The 19,666-nt window shown below is 38.4% G+C and overlaps 1 protein-coding gene across 1 annotated transcript in view; it reads right to left on the bottom strand.

Moving 5' to 3' along the window:
• The window catches only part of CCDC60 (coiled-coil domain containing 60), a 238,204-nt gene that overhangs the window by 45,341 nt on the left and 173,197 nt on the right, over positions 1–19,666 (bottom strand). The window contains exons 5-6 of the mRNA XM_089677358.1: positions 18,131–18,331; positions 12,551–12,664 (exon numbers count right to left, since the gene is read on the bottom strand). Coding sequence (XP_089533484.1) covers positions 12,551–12,664; positions 18,131–18,331 — 315 coding nt within the window. The remainder of the gene's footprint in view (positions 1–12,550; positions 12,665–18,130; positions 18,332–19,666) is intronic.

The raw sequence follows: 19,666 nt of genomic DNA, 5'->3' as shown, positions 1-19,666 counted from the left end.
GAAGAAGAATGAAAAGAAGAAGAAGAAGAATGAAAAGAAGAAGAATGAAAAGAAGAATGAAAAGAAGAAGAAGAAGAATGAAAAGAAGAAGAAGAAGAATGAAAAGAAGAATGAAAAGAAGAAGAAGAAGAATGAAAAGAAGAAGAATGAAAAGAAGAAGAAGAAGAATGAAAAGAAGAATGAGAAGAAGAATGAAAAGAAGAATGAAAAGAAGAATGAGAAGAATGAAAAGAAGAATGAAAAGAAGAAGAAGAAGAATGAAAAGAAGAAGAAGAAGAATGAAAAGAAGAATGAGAAGAATGAAAAGAAGAAGAAGAAGAATGAAAAGAAGAATGAGAAGAAGAATGAAAAGAAGAATGAGAAGAATGAAAAGAAGAATGAAAAGAAGAAGAAGAAGAATGAAAAGAAGAAGAAGAATGAAAAGAAGAAGAAGAATGAAAAGAAGAAGAAGAAGAATGAAAAGAAGAATGAGAAGAATGAAAAGAAGAATGAAAAGAAGAAGAAGAAGAATGAAAAGAAGAATGAGAAGAAGAATGAAAAGAATAATGAAAAGAAGAATGAGAAGAATGAAAAGAAGAATGAAAAGAAGAAGAAGAAGAAGAATGAAAAGAAGAATGAAAAGAAGAAGAAGAAGAATGAAAAGAAGAAGAAGAAGAAGAAGAATGAAAAGAAGAATGAGAAGAAGAATGAAAAGAAGAATGAAAAGAAGAATGAGAAGAATGAAAAGAAGAATGAAAAGAAGAAGAAGAAGAATGAAAAGAAGAATGAAAAGAAGAATGAGAAGAATGAAAAGAAGAATGAAAAGAAGAAGAAGAAGAATGAAAAGAAGAAGAAGAAGAATGAAAAGAAGAAGAAGAATGAAAAGAAGAATGAAAAGAAGAAGAATGAAAAGAAGAAGAAGAATGAAAAGAAGAAGAAGAAGAATGAAAAGAAGAATGAAAAGAAGAAGAAGAAGAATGAAAAGAAGAAGAAGAAGAATGAAAAGGAGAAGAAGAATGAAAAGAAGAAGAAGAATGAAAAGAAGAAGAATTCCAGTACAGCAAAAAGTGTATCTGCAGAGAGCTCCGCTATTTCTGACAGTTGTCTGACAGTTCCTTCACATTTACAGCGGTTGAAACATTGTATCTATTTATTTCCGAATAAAAACATCTGTATCCTAAATGGAAACAAATAGATACAATGTTTCAACCTCTGTAAATGTGAAGGAACTGTCAGAGAACTGTCAGAAATAGCGGAGCTCTCTGCAGTGACACTTTTTGCCGGCTGATCGGGAAAAATTCGATTCGTGCATCCGAAGTTTGCTAAAATTCGGATTCGGTGCGAATCAAATTTTTCCTAATATTCGAAACGAATTCCACTTCGCCAAGTTCGATTCGCTCATCTCTATTCGTAACCGAAGGTCCATACCTCAGTATGAGGACAGTATCAAAACTGAAGGAAGAGCCTGCAGGAGCCAGAGTATTGCAGCAACAATCCACTGGTCATGGTTTCAATGCTTTGAAGGCTCAGATGCAAAAAAAATAATGCATGCACAGTTATGCTTTTTACAAGATGGGTGCATTTTTTATTTCTTGCAAATAGGTAAGTTCTCCTTTAGGTGGCTGCAATGTTTGGCTTGGCCAATAACATTCAAAATAAAATTTCACAGCATAAGCTTTGCACGGAATGCTTGTATTATTTTCTAGCTTGAACACAACTTACCTAATAAAAGACCTTGAACAATTTAGAATAGTGAAAATGTGATCAAATGTTTTAGCAGTAACAATCACTTTTAAGAGGATTAGTAGCTGACTGACATGATAGAAGTATGAAGAATCATTGTTCATTATGTCTGAAAATCTAATTTAAAATCTCATCCCCACCAGAACAGTGCTGTATGAAACACATAATGCTGAATATGACAGATCCATTTCTAATTACAGGAATATGTGTGCAACTCCCAAGAGTATTTGATAAGGGTAGTTAGAGAATTCTACAGGTTGAAGGGAGTTCATGAACCTGCTATGTGAATAATTCAAGAAAGACAGATTGTGTAGATGGAGATAATATTCCCCTGGTTAACAGCTAGTTGAAAATGTGTATCCTCAAAAAGACATATAGAAAAGATGTTTTATAAGGTCGGCAAAAAAGTAAAGATCTTTCAGTAAAATATACGATGGTGTGCATTTGTGTATAAAACACTGACAATGACAAGGGGTCACAGCAGGACACACACAAGGGCATTTGATCATCCCATCAGTCAGGATCAGGTCCTTAGAGTATTATTTTGCAACTCAACATGCTTGTCGGCCAGACAGTACATGATAAGTGGGCTCCCCGAAGAGTAATGTGTGAGGCATCAGCTCATATCAGCTTAAAGGGAATCTTTCTTTGTTTCGAGTCAGTTTTATTTAGGCCTTTTATTTAAAGTTTAACATTTTAAATACATTTGTGAATTTCTTTTTACTAATTCATAATGTTTTATATTACAAATAGGCATTTTATACAGTGCACCCATGACACTAGTTTTGAATGAAATTCTGGATTTTTACAGAAAAAGCACAGCATTAGCCTTTTTCTTTGAGACTTTCTCTTTATTTTAAATTCTGTATGTATTTGAACATAGCAAGGAGAGGAATTAAAGTTTATGTATGTTTTTACAGATTAGGGGAGAGTTAAACCTTCTGGGGAGTTCTTTAATGCAGTCTGTGTCCCCACTGGGGAGATTCAGCCTTCTTTTTGTCCTGGCATCTAGTGCATGAAGACAGAAAGTATGGGGCAATAACAAGAGACTAGTGAAAATCTTTCAATGGTGACACACGTTTCATGGACAATTGTCTAAGAGAGGAATTCACCTTGCTTTTCGGAGATTTCCTCAGTTCTTGTGTCTAGTGAGGAAACATCTCCCCAGCAGGATGAAGACAGCAATAAATGACCTAGTAGAGTTTTTACCCTTCCCTACACTATCCTTAGCTAAAACAAAAATAAGTTTTGGCTATACATATACTTTAATCCTTTGACTCAAAGCTGTGTGTAATTTGAGCTTCAGGTATTCAGCTTTGTAAACAAGCTTTTTTCAGAAAAACTGTTCAAGTTAGCCTGGTAAATGTGAGAAAATTAAACAATTGTTTTCAGTTAATGTTTTTAAATCCTGATCATAAGGAGACATATACATAGTACCAGGGGCAGACTGACCATTTGGAAACTCGGCACTGCCCGAGGGCCTGGGGTCAGTAGGGGGCCCCATGAGATGCCCCTGGTACCTTTTTCATAGGCTTTTTTGAGTTTGGGCAAGGACACAGGGGCCCCATGATCCCCTATTGCCCAGGGGCCCCATGAGTTGTCAGTCCACCTCTGCATAGTACTATATATTTTTTTTATAACACAATTATCAAAAGGAATTTACCTACAAATTTACCATCTCAGTAATTTAAGACTGCAACAATCAGCACTCACAATTTGCTCCCATTTATGGAAACTCTAAAGTAAACCTACATCCTAAAATGTACATACCTCTCTATAAGACAGTTAAACATGTATATATAATTGACTGATGTAGGGGAAATAACACAGCTCTGTTTTCAATAAGGCCTCTACCTACCACTGCATTTCATTTTAAGTGAGCTGGAAAAACATCCTGCAGGCTACATTTTGAGCTAATTTGAAAAATTCCTGCAGGCTAAATTTTGAGTGCAATGATAAAAATGGTGTCTTTCAGGGCAATTCAAATGCAGCCTTTCAGAAAGGTAACATATCTAAAAAATGTGAATGCACATTAACACAATGTTGGTATTGTAATGTGAATGAGCTCATCTGTATTTCAAAACCTAACTTAATAACAGAGACCTAATGGGCTTAGCTTGTGTATTGCTATTAGTACTGAACATTCCGATAACAAATGCTCCAAGAATTCTTACATGGCAATAATATCACAGGCACATTCAATATCAATCATGGTTCTTTAATCAAGGTGTAAAATAGATGTGCGCCAGTCACTTAAGTAAGTGCAAAACAAGAATTAGTTTATTGCAGGTTGCAATAGGGAAAGGAGGGCGAGATGGGTATCAGGATATCCCCAAATGATGCATGGTTTTAAACGTTAGACTAGGCTCTAATCCCTTCTTAATTTCTAATTTCTAACAAAGTTTCTTGTACCTTCTGAACACAGTCTATGCTGGCTGGACATTCCCAGAATTTTTTTCCATGACAATTGAGAATCAAATGGTATCTTAGTTTTTACGTTTCAAGGCAGGACAACATGGAAAGGTTTCCACTCCACCAGTCACTCATCACATTTTGTTTGGTGGGGGACAGCCACAGCTTATATTCTAAATAGGTCAGGCACTTTTTATGTTACAGCAGCCAGCATCTTTAGGAATTTCTCCTATAGAGACCCTGCTGATTGGCTAGGTCAGGGGTGGGCAAACTGCGGCTCTCCAGCTGTTGCAAGACTTAAAGTTCCATCATGCCTCTGCAAGTCATAGCTGTAACTGTCAGTTTTGTAATGTTGCAATGCCTCATGGAAAATGTAGTTCCACAACAGCTGGAGAGCCGCAATTTGCCCACCCCTGGGCTAGGTCATTAAACATTCATACACCTCTCTAGCACTGTTGGAGAAAGCTCATGCAACAATAAAATACAATCTGTGTTTAGAGATCACTCTTGATGAAGTGCAGATAGTCTGATTATATCCTGCTGCTTCCTTCACAAAAATCCCCAAAAGGATTTTAGCAAAATGTTATATCCCTGCCTTAGTATTTGACAGTGAAGTTTAGTAACAACACTGTGTAACCATAGTGCTGCTGCACTATGTGTCAGGATATGGATCTGAACCTGGAACCTCGGTGGTGTCTGGCTGGTTTTCTTCGCACTGTGCCACCTGTGAAGCTGGACAGCTCCTTGCCTGATTCCTTGGACAACCCTTGAGCCGTATTTCTGGTGAACCTTGACCCTTTTGCTGCTCCTATGAACTTTCTGATTTCAGCCATTTGTCTACACTTCCTGTTTGCCAGATTATTGTGCTCTTCTCCAGCCAATATTTTGCTCCTTTTGCTCTTGCTGCTGTCCTGACTGACCACTGGCTTGCTCTTTGAGAATGCTTCCATTTGACCCCAACCTGCAACTGTTTGTCACCAACCTTTGGCTTGTTATTTGCTAACCTCTGGCTTGTTTACTGACTACACATCTGCTTGATTCCTACCTACTCCATCTTCTACCAGACATTGGATTGCTCACTGCCTAGTGGGGTGATCCTGAGGACCGGCACTAGCATGCACCAAACGCCATCTCCACCATCAGGAATGGTTAGTGCTTAAACCCAGTGCCTTGAGTGAGCATGCATCATCTGCCAGGGTGACCTGCTCATGTAGTTATGCTGCTGGCCAGTGTGAAGCTTGCTACTGCTATATTGTAGCTACTGGTCTCCATGCCAAACTCCTGACCGTGACACTGACTCTATTTTATGGATTTTATGCTATGCTGGCTTTCCAGGTAGTAGAGAGAAGACTAGTTCAACAAAAATATAAGCCTTACTGCAGAGATGGGTCATCAAATTGCTGGTAGTATTGAAGTCCTAAAAACTATGTGATTTGCACAGAGGCGTAGTACTTACCATCTGATACAAACCTGTACATCTTTTTTATCTTTCTGTAGGTTTGTACATTTGTGTCTGGAGTTCAGCTTCATCAGGTTAAACTGACAACACGTGAAAGTACAGAACATCCTGCATAACTTCCTTTAGTTGGTTTACTTAGGCTTATTTTAATTTGTTTTGGAAAGCAAAGGAACATTTTTAAGATTCTATGACATTGATTTGTGAAAGTTGATTAGACTGGATGCAGTACTTAGCAAACTGTCACACAATACCGCACTGAAACAATATTTATTTAAGAAAGGTTTCAGTAGGAAATAACAATTGCAAGGCACAATTCCTTATTTTAAAAAGACTGTAACTCAGTGATAATATCAAAATGCCTATAGAATCATTTTTGAATTCCAAATAATTTGTTGTAAAAATAAATAAACATGCATAGCATAACTTGGCACACTTGTTAGATGAAGGCTTGAAATTTTTGTTACATGGGTGTGAAAATATTTCACTCTTATTATATTTTTTACTAATGGTTTGTAAAATTTGCTAACTGAAATAACTACAAATGATGGAAATAGTGAAAAATTAAGGGAAAAATTAGATTGCACAGTGTTAGCTGCTGCTTTTGACTTCCACAGAACTTTTTTGCTAAATTGAGACATGATTGAAACTTTTAAATACATCAAAAAAGTGGAGAAACAAAAAGCCAAATCTGACACATTCCATGCAAACCCCTTAAAATGGACTGGACAAAAATATTGGCCCTCTCAATTTATTTTTGGTAGTACACCCCTTGAAAAAAAAATGAAATCAATCACTTCCTGTAACCATCAATGAGTTTCTTACACCTCTGTACTTGACCCATGACCTCTGATGGAGACCCAACTTTCTGACACAGGGCCCTACATTGCACCCCAGAATTCTTAGGTAATCTTCAGATTTCATAATATCATGTACATGGTCAAGACATCCAGTGCCTGAAGCAGCAAAGCAACCCCAAAACATCAGTGAACTTTCACCATGTTTGAATGTAGGGACTGTATTATTTTCTTTAAAGGCCTCCTTTTCTTTTTCTGAAAATAGTAGAATAATGGGCTTTACCAAAAAGCTGTAATCTTGTTTCGTCTGCCCACAGCACATTCTGCCAAAAGGATTTTGGCTTCCTGAGGTATGTTTTGGCAAACTCCAATCTGGCTTTTTTTTGATGTTTCTGTGTCAGCAGTGGGGTCCTCCTGGGTCTCCTACTATAGCGTCCCCTTTTCATTCAGATGGCGATGAATAGTGTGAGCTGAGACAGTTGTACCCTGTGCCTGACGGTCAGCTTGAATTTGTCAGGAAGTTGATTGAGGTTCTTTATCCACCATTCGAACAATCCTTTGTTGCAATCTTTAATAACTTTGTCTCTTTCGTCCACGCCCAGGGATATTAGCTACAGTGCCATGCGTTGTAAGCTTCTTGACAATGTTGTGCACAGTAGACACATGTACATTAAGATCTCTGGAGGTGAACTTATAACCTTGAGCAGGGGCAGACTGACAACTCATGGGGCCCCCGGGCAATAGGGGATCATGAGGCCCCTGTGTACTTGCCCAAACTCAAAAAAGCCTATGGAAAAGGTACCAGGGGCAACTCATGGAGCCCCCTACTGACCCCGGGCCCTCGGGCAGTGCCCGAGTTTCCAAATCGATCCCTCGCAGCAGCCGGGGGGAGAGAAGAGAAAGGGAAGCAGGCAACGCTGCAGGGGGATGGGCCCAAGGAGTAGAAAAGAAAGGAACAGGGACAGGAGGAGCATTGGGGGTGGCATATACTGGTACCAATCCCCTGTATTTTGCTCCTGTGGCAGCTGAATGCCGATGGGAAGGAGAGGAGGAGAAGCAGACTTTCAGCTGCTGCAGGAGGAAAATATAGATCGGCATCTGCCAGGAACAATGAACTCCCATGCATACACAACAGATTTATGTCATCTTGTGCCAGAAAATGAAGATAGGTGGTGACCCTGAACCCCGGGAAGAAGCTGGGGAGAAGATGCCGATGAGGGATCTCACAGATGTATCACTCCAGTGGAGGTGAGTATTTATTGACTTTAATTCCCTTTTAAAGAGCAATTTCACCCAGATTTTTGTAGATTTGCAGAACTATGTTCCTATTAATTGCATTTGCCAGTGTGAGTATAAAATATATTTTTCGATAATTTACCTCTCACTTTCTCAGGATTTTTAGGGACAGCTTCAATTTTTTTTTACGGGTTTCTTACCCTTTTTGAGCAGTAGTGAGAACAGCAGTAGCAGCACTGGCTTTTGCCCTATTCTGTCTGGAATAGAACAATAAAGGGAGAGCAGATAAGAGGGTAAAGCATGAAAATACCCATCCCCTGGTGGTAATTCTTGCTTTTCAAATGTAATAGCTGGTTCTGAATGTGACCCCTTTTAGTGCAGCCAGCTCACTCTTTCAGTCATGCTTTGTGAATTCAGTGTCATTTACTGTAAGTAATCTCCATAATAATCTCCATTTAATGTTTGTATGTTTAAAATACATACATAGAAAAAAACAGCTATAAAAACATTAGTTTGAAAAACTATAATCTCAAAATGAACTAAAAATTGACCAGAAGCCATTAAATTGTCTTTGTACAGGAGCCACTATACAGTACATGTTATAAGTTTATGTGAAGAAAAAAAGATAACATGCAGTACATACATACTCTACAAATATATAAAAGTTTTAGGAGATTAATAAAACATCAGAAATGTGTAAAAATAAAGAAAAAACAAAGACCAATAGACTGCAGAAAAAGTATATGGATAGGTGTACACAGGTATTTCAAAAGCACCCGAGCCCTGGCCGATCCTGGCTATCCTCAGCACACCTGAACAGTCAATGGAGAGGTCACCCATGCTATCTTTGGGATTTATTGAACATTATAGACAGTGCTCCAGAAGCATACACCTGTGTTTGACAGTTTTGCTAAGTGTAGTGTCAAGCCCTGAAAATGGCATGTCCTTCTTCAGATGATTTCCAATGTGCTCAGGAAAATGGCTCAGGAGAAGTGTTCACTTCACTGCTGCTGATAGGGTTTAATGAACCTTAATGGCAGTGGGTGGAATGGCAGAGTGGTTGCATATACCAGCACGTGTGACATATAACTACTACATGACATGTCACATGTGCTGGTAAAGCATGAACAAGGCTGGACACTCTGTCTTGCCTAATTAGATGTCTTGTCAAATGCCAAAAAAATATGTTTCAGTTCAGACAAGCAGCAACAAAAGAAACAACTTAAAATACAATGTTTATATATCAACAGAAAAAGGTTGCTTTAAAAAAAAAACAAATAGTTGCTTAACAAGATCATTTATTGATCTATCTATCAAGTTATAAATTAGAAATAACCTATCTTGCTTGAAACATAGATGCATAATTCTTTATAGCAAAACTCTATCTTTTACCTTATAGATGTGTAGAATGGCATCTCACAGGGGAGCTAATCATCTACTTGACAGGTCTCTCTTTTTATCTCTATTAGCATTAAGCAGCCAGTACTAAATTTGTCTCTCAATGTATGTGCGTCCAACTGCTACAGGAGAACTGGCAATACGTCTTTGATTGCTTCTTCTTCACCAGCATAAACCCTTAATATAGCTATTTAGTAAATGTCACTGGAACACAACTCCTCTTTATTAACAGCAGGCCAGTTTCTTTATTAAAAGCTTTTCTGGCTGATTATTTTGCAAAGCATCCACCGCACACAACACTGTTTATGCTCATTGTTATGGGCAAGACATGGTTGCTATATTTAACTACTTGGCATCTGAGAAACTTAGACACCCTCTCAAATACACTAACACACACTTTCCAGCATCAAGTGATTCCCTACTGTCTTAAAACCAGTAAACCAATAACATGTTAAATTAGCTGACCTTGTTCTTCTCAGGCTTTGTGTTTCATTTTCCATGAATTTGGTACCTAATTGGTGGGGCTGCTTTGCTTTCAGCCTTCTCTCATTGTGGTCATAGAATCTATTGCACTGTAGAACGTTGAAGCACTCAAGCTTGTTAGGTGGGTGCAGCATGGCGTTGCAGCAAAGAACGCGAGTCCCAGACTGAAGCAAACAATGTATTGTAGAACTTGCAAAACAGTACAACAACCTGGCAGGGAGCACACCCAACAGGGGACCTCATGACAGTCAGAGCGGAGAGTCAGTGTTGAACAGGCCTGAGCTGAGACAGCGCCTGTCAAGGGAAGTGGAATGTGGCCTGGCCCGTCCAACTCAAAAAAGGAGCTTGCTCAGATGAAGATGAAGGCCCTAAGCCTTCCCACCTTCTCTAGGATCTCTCCCTACCACTAGTGATGTCCCTGACATCAATGGTGTGTTGTCCCTAAATTAGCCAACTCGCAATTACATGCCAAAACCTGGGGACAGGGAATTAAAAAGATTACGCATGACCCAAGATGGCCACCAGGGTAACCTGGATACAGCGTAGTCATCCAGCATGCTTCCCCAGGGGACGAGGGAATCATGAAGAAACCCATTTTCTCCTGACTTCCGCCTCCAACTGCATTTCTGTCCTGGACAAGTGTCACTTGCAGTGGAAAATGTAGACTGCACCTGCCTACAAGATTTTAAACCTTGCCACTTTCTATCATGTTTTATGGCAATGTCTGAATACTCACAAGCTTCAACTGAGCCCTTGTAACAACTGGTGAGCATGCATTAGCCCACCATTTCAGTTAGGCCTTGCCAACACTGCATCACAAAAAATGTTCCTCTCATTTGGACTAGATGTGAGGAAGTGTACACTGTCTGACCCACCTTGTGGGTTATTTTTATGAGGGAGTTCAGGGTATTTCAAAGGCTACTTTTCATAATCATGTTTATCTATCTATCTTGGTCAGTATTTAAATGGGGGCTAAAAATCCTTCCTGCACTGGAGCCCTTGGATTACTTTGTCTATCACTGGTTCCAATGGTCAACTTATGTTGAAAAACTAGTAGTGTGTTAAGTGCTGGAAAACAATGAAGCAATCAAATATTGAAAGTGTTTGTTACTCCAGCATTTCATACTGTATTCCTGATATGTGTATGTTGTACTGTGTACTTGTGTTAAAAAGTATCCTGTTCTCTTTGTATTTCTTCCTTTTTGGAAATTTATGTTGATTCTGCCAGTCTCCTTCCTTTCGTGTTTCAAACTGACCACTCCAGGCATGAAAACACATCCTTCCAAGCATTGTTAGTACTCTGGCTTTGCTAGCAACACAGCCTGTCTGCCTTCCAATAACCAAGACTTGTGCAGAAAAGCTCCATTGCTCACCTCTTCACTGGGTGGGTTAGTGTACTGCTCCATGCCCACCTCTTAAGCAGCTGAGAACAAAAGGTTAGGTGATCGAATAGAAAACAGAGAAAACATTTTTTACCTTTGTCATTTTTATATATACCGTACTCGTGTTTTGCCTTGCATTTCTGTCTTATAACCCACATGGAATAAAAATATATTCTAAAAATGTCCTCCCAAATATATTGGAAATACTACAATTTTGTCCATATTAAATATATATCAAAACATATTTTTATATATATATATATATATATATATATATATATATATACTGTATGTTGAAATGCGTTTTTTATATACAGTATAACAAAATATATGAAAACATTTTTTTACAATATATATTTTTTAAATATATTCTACAGATTTTTTTTAACATATAAAAAAGTCATTTTATATTTGTAAATGCATTCCAAAAATGTAGATTAAATGTATTTTTAAAGACACACGGCATACGTTTAAAAATATTATTCATATATTTTATAATAAAAACACATTTAAACATACAGTATATATATGTATGTGTGTATATATATATATATATATATATATATTGAAATATATTATAAAATATATTGAATATGGCCAAAATTGTAGTATTTCAAATATATGTCAATATATTTGGGAAGAATATTTTTAAATTATATTTAAAATATATTTTTCTTCCATGTGGGAAGGTATGGGTTCACATATACTTTAAATATTTACTGATCCACAAAAATAAATGCAGTGTATGCAAACACAGAACAAATGAAAGAAAATTAGTACCTTTCACAACATTTCTTGTAAAGTATTGTGACTGTTTTAATACACAGATGCAAACTCCCTTTGATAAGACTCTGATGGAAATAGCAATTCCATGGCTTATGTGACGCATGCCAACCATGGAGTAGAAAAGCTAAACCTATTTAGTTTCACTGCAAGTAGAGTCATTGTTCTAGAACTCTATGGGGGTAGATTTACTAAAACTGGAGAGTTCACGCCAGCCGCACACAAATGTGCGGCCTCCCGGCGTCTGGGCTTAGACGCCGAGCGGCCGCACATGCATGCAATTAAAAAAAACATATGTGCTGAGAGCGCGCGCCCTACGCGCTCCCAGCACACATGTCCAGTACTCACGGTAAGGTCCCGATCTCCTCTTTCACTCGGGACCTTTCCCGATCATGTGACCACCGTGACGGAGAATCACGGCAGTCATATGACCCTAAAATCCCGCCCCGCCTCCCATCTTCTGAAATCCTTAAAGGGCTGGGAGGCGCCGGTGCCAAAGGGTTAAGCTTTGGCCAAAAAACCTGACAACTAATTGGCGTCTATGCAAAGCTGCACCAGATTTTGCACTCTCCACTTTTGGCAAATCAATCCTTATTAGTCTATTCATACAAGTGTATTTGGTGCAGGTCCCCTTTAGTGGCTCATAATACATATAATGCAATTTTGGCATATTTTGTTCTTACAAGCCATGTAAATGGAGAACTCTTGAATCAGAACTTATGAATTATATTGCAATGTATGCCAAAAAATATTGCATACACCAAGTTGATTTTGTCGTGTGACACATTCTACCTGATGTCAGTGCCCATTTTAGAACAGCTATGCACATTGTAGCAAGAAAAAAAGGGAAGGTATTAATTATAAAATGTGATGAAACCTACGGGTCTGCTTCATGGACTTGCTTGGAAAGGAGACAGTTATGCATAGGAGTGAATGGACGGCTCATTGATTTCTTCTGTTTTTTCTGCTGCACTTCAAGTTCTGTGAGAAAGAACCTGGAGGGATAAATAAATTCATTCAAGTTAGTAAAAACACATGACTTGTAAATAAAGCACTAACATGCTTCATGGTGCTGAATGCCAAGCAAAGAACAAATTGCATGAAAATATATTATAACCCTGCCACATGAACTGTGCATCAGGTGCTATAAGGTTTGGAAATATTAATTTAATACCATTGCTTTAAGCAAATATTTCAAACCAAAAGCCCTTTTAGATAAATACCCTTAAGAAAAGACTGTAACATAAAGATATCAGCAAAAAGAAAAAAAAGACATAGTACATTCATAGAGTAAACAATTCCCCACAGCATCCATGCAGCAAACTTCCTAACAGCTTGTCTCCCCATCTGTTTACACAGCCCAGTGCATAAAGGTGATAAAAGCAGCAGAAAACAACCTGCTAAATTAGGAGCATTAGCAGCGAGTGAACTTGGAGAGGTATGGGATTCAGCTGAAATTCACACATTGCCCATAAATAAAAGACTCTGGAGACTTAATATAGGAATTCCTGTTTTTCCCCCCTCTCGTATTTCTTGGCTCATTAGCTCAAATATAGTTTTCTGATTTGATGCAGTACGGAGGACATGACGTATCTCTATGTTGAATATTGGGGCTGTATTAACCATAAGGTACATGTGGGTCAGTGTCCAGGAAATCAAAGAAAAGGGAAGCCAGCACCAAAGCTCAAAATCTACAATTACACTGGGATTTAATGTAAATGTGCAAGTTTAAATCAGTTTCTTAGTATATGTATATGTTAACCCTAACAGTGAATTTATTGTATTTGTTTCCTTTTGCTCTGTTAATTCTACCAAAGAAAGCATTTTGTTGAACCTGTTTTATAAGGGCAAAAAACTGTTGATCTTGCCAGAAATTCAGAGCTGCCCTGTGTTCTCTGCACATCTCCTGCATTATCTCAAATAAACTATTTAGTCCATTCAGTTTTTATCCTAGGACTACAATATCATTAGTGCTTCTGTTTGCAGATGAAGACAGTGGGAGTAGTTAATTAATTCAGGAAAAGAAAACTGGGAAGATCTTAAACCACTCAATCCACAAAAGCACTGTCAGGGGAGTTCAAAATAACTCTAATGATAGATTTCTGATGGTAATTCCCTTAACCACTTGACCTCTGGAAGGTTTTATCCCTTCATGATCAGACCATTTTTAGCTATTTCAGTCTTGTGCTACTTTTAAGCGGAGTTCCACTCCAAATGGTCCCCATTGGATCTTCCGCTCCCCATAAAGGATTGGCACCTTTGGGGAGCGGGGGGGGAACAGGTAGCAGAATTTGACAGGTACCCGCTCCCACTTCCGCTGCGATTGCCTAGGCTTTAAAGATTGGTCCCCTGCTCCCCATTAAGGATTGGCACCTTTGGGGAATTGGGGGGGGGAACGGGTACCCGAATTTGACAGGTACCCGCTCCCACTTCCGTTGTGATTGCCTAGGCGATCAGAAATGGAAGTTGTCCTCCTACCCTCCCCGAAGTCTTGTGGGACATGTGACAGGTCCCAGAAGACGACAGGAAGCACAGCGGTACTTGCGCATACGCACTGGGGACCCAGCTGTGAAGCTGCAAGCTGTCACAGCCGGGTGCCCACACTGAAGATGCCGGAACCTGGAATACAGGATGGCCGGTGAAACGGGCTGCGGCGGGGGCAACGCGTAATCGTGGGACAGGTGAGTGGCTGTTTCATAAAAGTCAGCAGCTACAGTTTTTGTTTTTTTACAGAATGAGTGGAACCCCGCTTTAACTGGAAATTGTGCAGTCATGCAACACTGTATCCAAATTAAATTTATATAATTTTTTTCATAAAATAGAGCGTTCTTTTATTTTTTGTTATATAAATGTAAAAAAACTGAAAGTTATGAAAAAAGTCTGATGTCTGTTATAAAACTTATCCAATAAAATCAAATGTCTTCATATATTTAGGACAAATGTATTCTGCTACGTCTTTGGTAAAAAAAAAATCCCAATAAGTATATATTAATTGGTTTGTGTAAAAGTTACAGCGTATACAAACTATGGTATATACAGTATACTGGAATTTATGCATCTTTTAAGCAGCTCTGATTTCTGATTGCCCATCACATATCTTGAAGCACTTAAATTCCAGGACAGTACAAACCCCCGCCAAGTGCCCCCTTTTTGGAAAGTAGACAGCCCAAGGTACTTGCTGAAAGGCATGTTGGGATTTTATTTTTTTGCCACAAGTTTTTCGAAAATTACAAAAAAAATTATTTTTTTTGCATAAAGTTGTCAGTTTAATGAGATATTTCTCACACATGCCGTGGGTATCTGTGGAATTCCACCCCAAAACACATTCTGCTACTTCTCCCGAGCTTGGGGATACCACATGTGAGAGCCTAGCCACACCCAAAATCCAATGGCCACCTTCAGGCATTCAAGAGGCATTAATTACGCATTGGATTTCCTGACTATCAAATTTTCAGAGATCCTAGAATGCTATGACAGTATAAACACCCCCAAAACTATTCTTCTTTGGAAAGTAGACACCCCAAGGTATTTGCTGAGAGGCATGTTGAGTCTTTGGAAGATTTTATTTTTACCACAATTTTTTGGAAAATATATCATTGCACAGAATAAGTAAGTACTGTACAGTATAACTTTTTTTTATTTTAATGAAAAATAAAATATTCTTTATAATCACATTAAGTGCTTACAGAAGCTGTATATGAACATATAGTGCCAAACATAGATTTTTGGTTTGCATATACGTAAAAAACAAATTCAATTATAATTTAGAATTGCTTACAGAATACTTTTCTGAATTCTCAAGGTTCTGTGTGAGAATAAACTTAAAATGCTAAATGCCAGCTAGCATATTCTCTAGAAGCAAGGATGTTTTTAAAAGGATATACTTCAGGAAAAACTGATTAGAGCCCTCATTTTTTGATTGGTAGGCTTTTTGTTTATGTATTGAATATCTCTAGCGATCATGAGGCAATATTTCACTGTCTTCCATGGAAGGCATACATTTTAGGATAGATTTATCAGATTTTTACTTTCTGATTAGTAGGCATTTTGCTCATGTACAGTGCATCCAGAAAGTATTCAGAGCACTTAACTTTAAACTTGTAGCATCATACTCAAAACGACTTGAGGCTGTAATTGGTGCTAAAGGGATTCAACAAAGTATTGAGCAAATGCTGTGAATACTTATGTACATATGGTTGTTTATCGTTTTTTATTTTTAATAAATTGCAAAGATTTCAAAACAAGCTTCTTTGACATTGTCATTATAGGGTATTGTTTGTATAATGTTGAGGAAAAAAATTTATTTAATCTATTTTGAAATAAGGCTGTAACATAAAAAAATGTGGGAAAAGTTAAGTGCTGTGAATACTTTCTGGATGCACTGTATATATACTTTAAGTATTTATGCAATTGAAACCTGAAGGAAATATACAAATTTAGAGAATGTGCACTAAGTTGTTGTTATATATTGTGTACGTTGTGGATATGAAATTTGTATTTTACTATATAAAAAATACATTGTTCCACCAATTCATGTTATTGTGTTTATATTTACATTCATATTTGTTTACATATTTGTCTGTTCTAGATGGACTTCAAGGCAGCATTGGGTCGCAGTAGGATGGGTGAGTTTTCTGCTGGTCACCCGGTGTGGGGGAGGGCGGTTCATGGGGTTTTATACCCTTGCATGTGCCCTAGATCCTCTGTGGTGCAGACTGGGCAGTTTCTCTATGTTGCAGTACCTGCAGGGGGAGATCCCCCGTGCCGGTGGCATCCTAGAACTGTCTCCCGGACATTTTGGCTACTGCGCACGCACCCGATGTGGACCCATCACAGCCTTACACTGGGCACCGGCATGACGTCATAACATCACGCATTTGTAAGCGGGGATGGCAGCGGACGCTGAGGGAGGTTTCCTTCCTCACGGATACCAGTGTGCCTACATGGTGGACGCCATTTTGCATCCTATGGAGGTGTCAGCTGCAACATCTCTAATTGGCAGCACAGGTGAGATTGGTCGTCCCTTAATGAGATGGCTATATATGGGAGACTTGATTGCAGTCCTTTGTTCCTGAGGAAAATCTTAAATTGGAATTAAAACTATGGGGCGGATTACTGGTTAGCACGTCTGCCTTGCAGTAAATGGGTCATGGGTTCGATTCCCGACCATGGCGCCTCCTGCATGGAGTTTGCATGTTCTCCCTGTGCTTGTGTGGGTTTCCTCCGGGGGCTCCGGTTTCCTCCCACACTCCAAAGACATGCTGGTAAGTTAATTGGATCCTGTCTAAATTGGCCCTAATAAGTGTATGTATGAATGTGAGTTAGGGACCTTAGATTGTACACCCCTTGAGGGTTAGGGACTGATGTGAATGTTCAATATATATATATATATATATATATATATATATATGTGTGTGTAAAGCGCTGCGTAAATTGACAGCGCTATATAAGTACCTGAAATAAATAAATAAAACCGTGTGGGGGCTTTTGGGGAATGTCATGTTGCTTTAACCGTTTAAGGGACTAAATAATTAGAACAGCATATCAGAGTTATCAATATGATTTTAGTATGTAATAATTTTTTTTTATATATTTTTGTACAATAAAGCATATATGAATTTTTATATTAATATTTGTGTGATTTTTTGGCAGCTGCATTAAAGTCCCACAGGGGTAATTTTCTCTTGTATAGAAGCAAGGATGTTACAAAATGTTTTATTGACTGGCTATAAAAATTAGCTGATAAAACTTGCAAAATAGAAAGCATGCCAATATGCGCAAAACACCTATGGTGAGACTTCATTTTTGCTTTGCAGTTGTTATCAAATGCCCCTTTCCTACACTTTTCACTTCTCTTGTCTGGTTTCCCCTAAACAGCTGAAAGCTAATCCAGCTCTATTAGCAAAATATGGATAGGAGATTTGGAATCTGCAAGGAACTATTACAAGACTCAGGTAATACACAGTCATCCCTGCGTTTACAGCAAGCTCCTCATTTCTAGACTACATATTTACATGGCAAATATATAGGCTAGATACATGGTATTTTCTGTACGTAGACCATGTGCCACTCACCCTTCAACATCACTTTCAGGTTTTATTTTCTGCAATAATCATGCAATACAAAAACAGGTAGTGTGTATGAGAAGGTTTCCAAGGTGGCACAAAATATTACTCTATGTAATAAATATGGGAAAAAAACAGGCAAAGTCTGTTTTCTTAATTCTGCATAACGAACACACCAGTAGTTAATAAATGGAAAATGAATAATTAATTTAAGGATTAATTAATTTCAAAATCACTTAAAAACTATTTTAAGAATTATTATCACTTTGCATTGAGTATCTCTAAAAAATCCTATTTTCCCATTCATAACCCATGGCGTTGATAGAGTAGTTAAACCCACCAGTACCTATTCAAAGCTAGAATACCAGTTTTCAGAGGACTTAGAAAAAAAATAACCTTGTTTTATGAGTGGATGTACTGATGTCTTCTTCATCTGCAGAACTGTCCCTGTCAGAGTCCCTGAATGGCCTTGGCTCTGTCTTGTTTCTCTCATGGAGCTGTCGCAGGTTCTCTTGCACTTCTATCTTTCTGGCCTCTTCCTCTTGATGTAACATGTGGAAGTATCTTCGTCCCTGCTTTGCACTGCTAATCAGTCCTCTGCCAATCAAAACACAATACAAAATCAAGTTTAAATTATTGAGATAGGTAATCAAGGAGATATGCTATATATATATATGTATGTGTTACTTGCATTGCTATAATTATTTCTGTAACATATCTATTTGAGTTGTTAATTACATTTTTTATATTTAAGGAGAACTTCAGGTACACTTTTTATATTTAAGGAGAACTATAACATTCAGTTAAACATATTCTGCTTATTTGTATCTGGTTTTACCTTTCAGAAAAAAAAAATTATATTGTCCACATTAGCCTTTAATAGCCCAGGACATGCTTGAATCATAAGGATTTCTGATTATGTTTGGGAGAAGCTTACCAGGGTGACCAAGCAGCATGCTTTGTATGCCAAAGCAAAAAATGGGTACGGCTAATTTAAATAAGAGGAATGGTTTTCTCATATTACTAAATTAATGCTCCAGTTCTGTACAAAGATTTCCCATGCAGCCAATTCTTGTAATTACCAGCATCTCTGAAAGTAGAAGGCTTTCCAAATCTTGTTCTTCACAGGATTAATATTCCAGCCTCCACCTTCCCTATCAGCTATGCAGAGACACAATATGGAAAAAACCGGAACAGCCAGAAACCCATGTGCATAGACTCAAGCAGCACTGTATTGACACTGCTGGAATCACGTCCACAGTGACACAAATAGTACTGTACTGACACCACCAGAGACAGTAGTGGTGGTTCTGGCCTCCTTACAGACAATTTCCTTACTTGACTTCCAGCAGTGGCAAATTTGTGTGGCTACGGTGGTAATGTGGTGGTAAGGTGATGCAGGGTCAAATGCTTGGTGGTGGGAGAGGAAGAGATAGAGATAGGGGCAACTACGGGTAATGGTAAACAGTATTCTGCAGGTTAGGTTGTTGGAAGCTGTGGTGGAGAATTTTGGGCATTATAATGGGGAAGACTGTTAATTTATAGCAAAGTGTCAGGAATAGAGTATATTCCTGTTCCTTATCTTCACCTACTTCATGTCCAGCTCTTGGTCCTCCTACAGTGGCCGGGTAGCTGACTCCCTTTGCCTTGCCTACCCAAGAATTTTTCTCTGCCCCACACCCCAGGAGCAATATGTGCATTAATTGACTGTGACAGCTGAGGGATCACTGAGACCCAGGAGATTTAGTCAAGCTCTCTCTAGATGGGGCCATCTTCATGAATGGGCACACCTAGCCACTGCCCAGGGGCCCCAGGTACATGGTAGGATGCTGCTTTCATTGCAGGTGGGAACAGCATTTATGTTAGCACAAGGGTGGGAGGGGGTCAACTCTGATTTATGGGGGCATTGTGATGGGGGCAACCTGATGTACT

This window comes from Staurois parvus, unplaced genomic scaffold, assembly GCF_062004578.1.
Source record: "Staurois parvus isolate SC_StPar_1 unplaced genomic scaffold, SC_StPar_1.0 ptg000014l, whole genome shotgun sequence".
Taxonomy (NCBI): domain Eukaryota; kingdom Metazoa; phylum Chordata; class Amphibia; order Anura; family Ranidae; genus Staurois; species Staurois parvus.
Note: the sequence above shows the minus strand (reverse complement) of the source record. Positions and strands in the feature narration are given on the sequence as shown.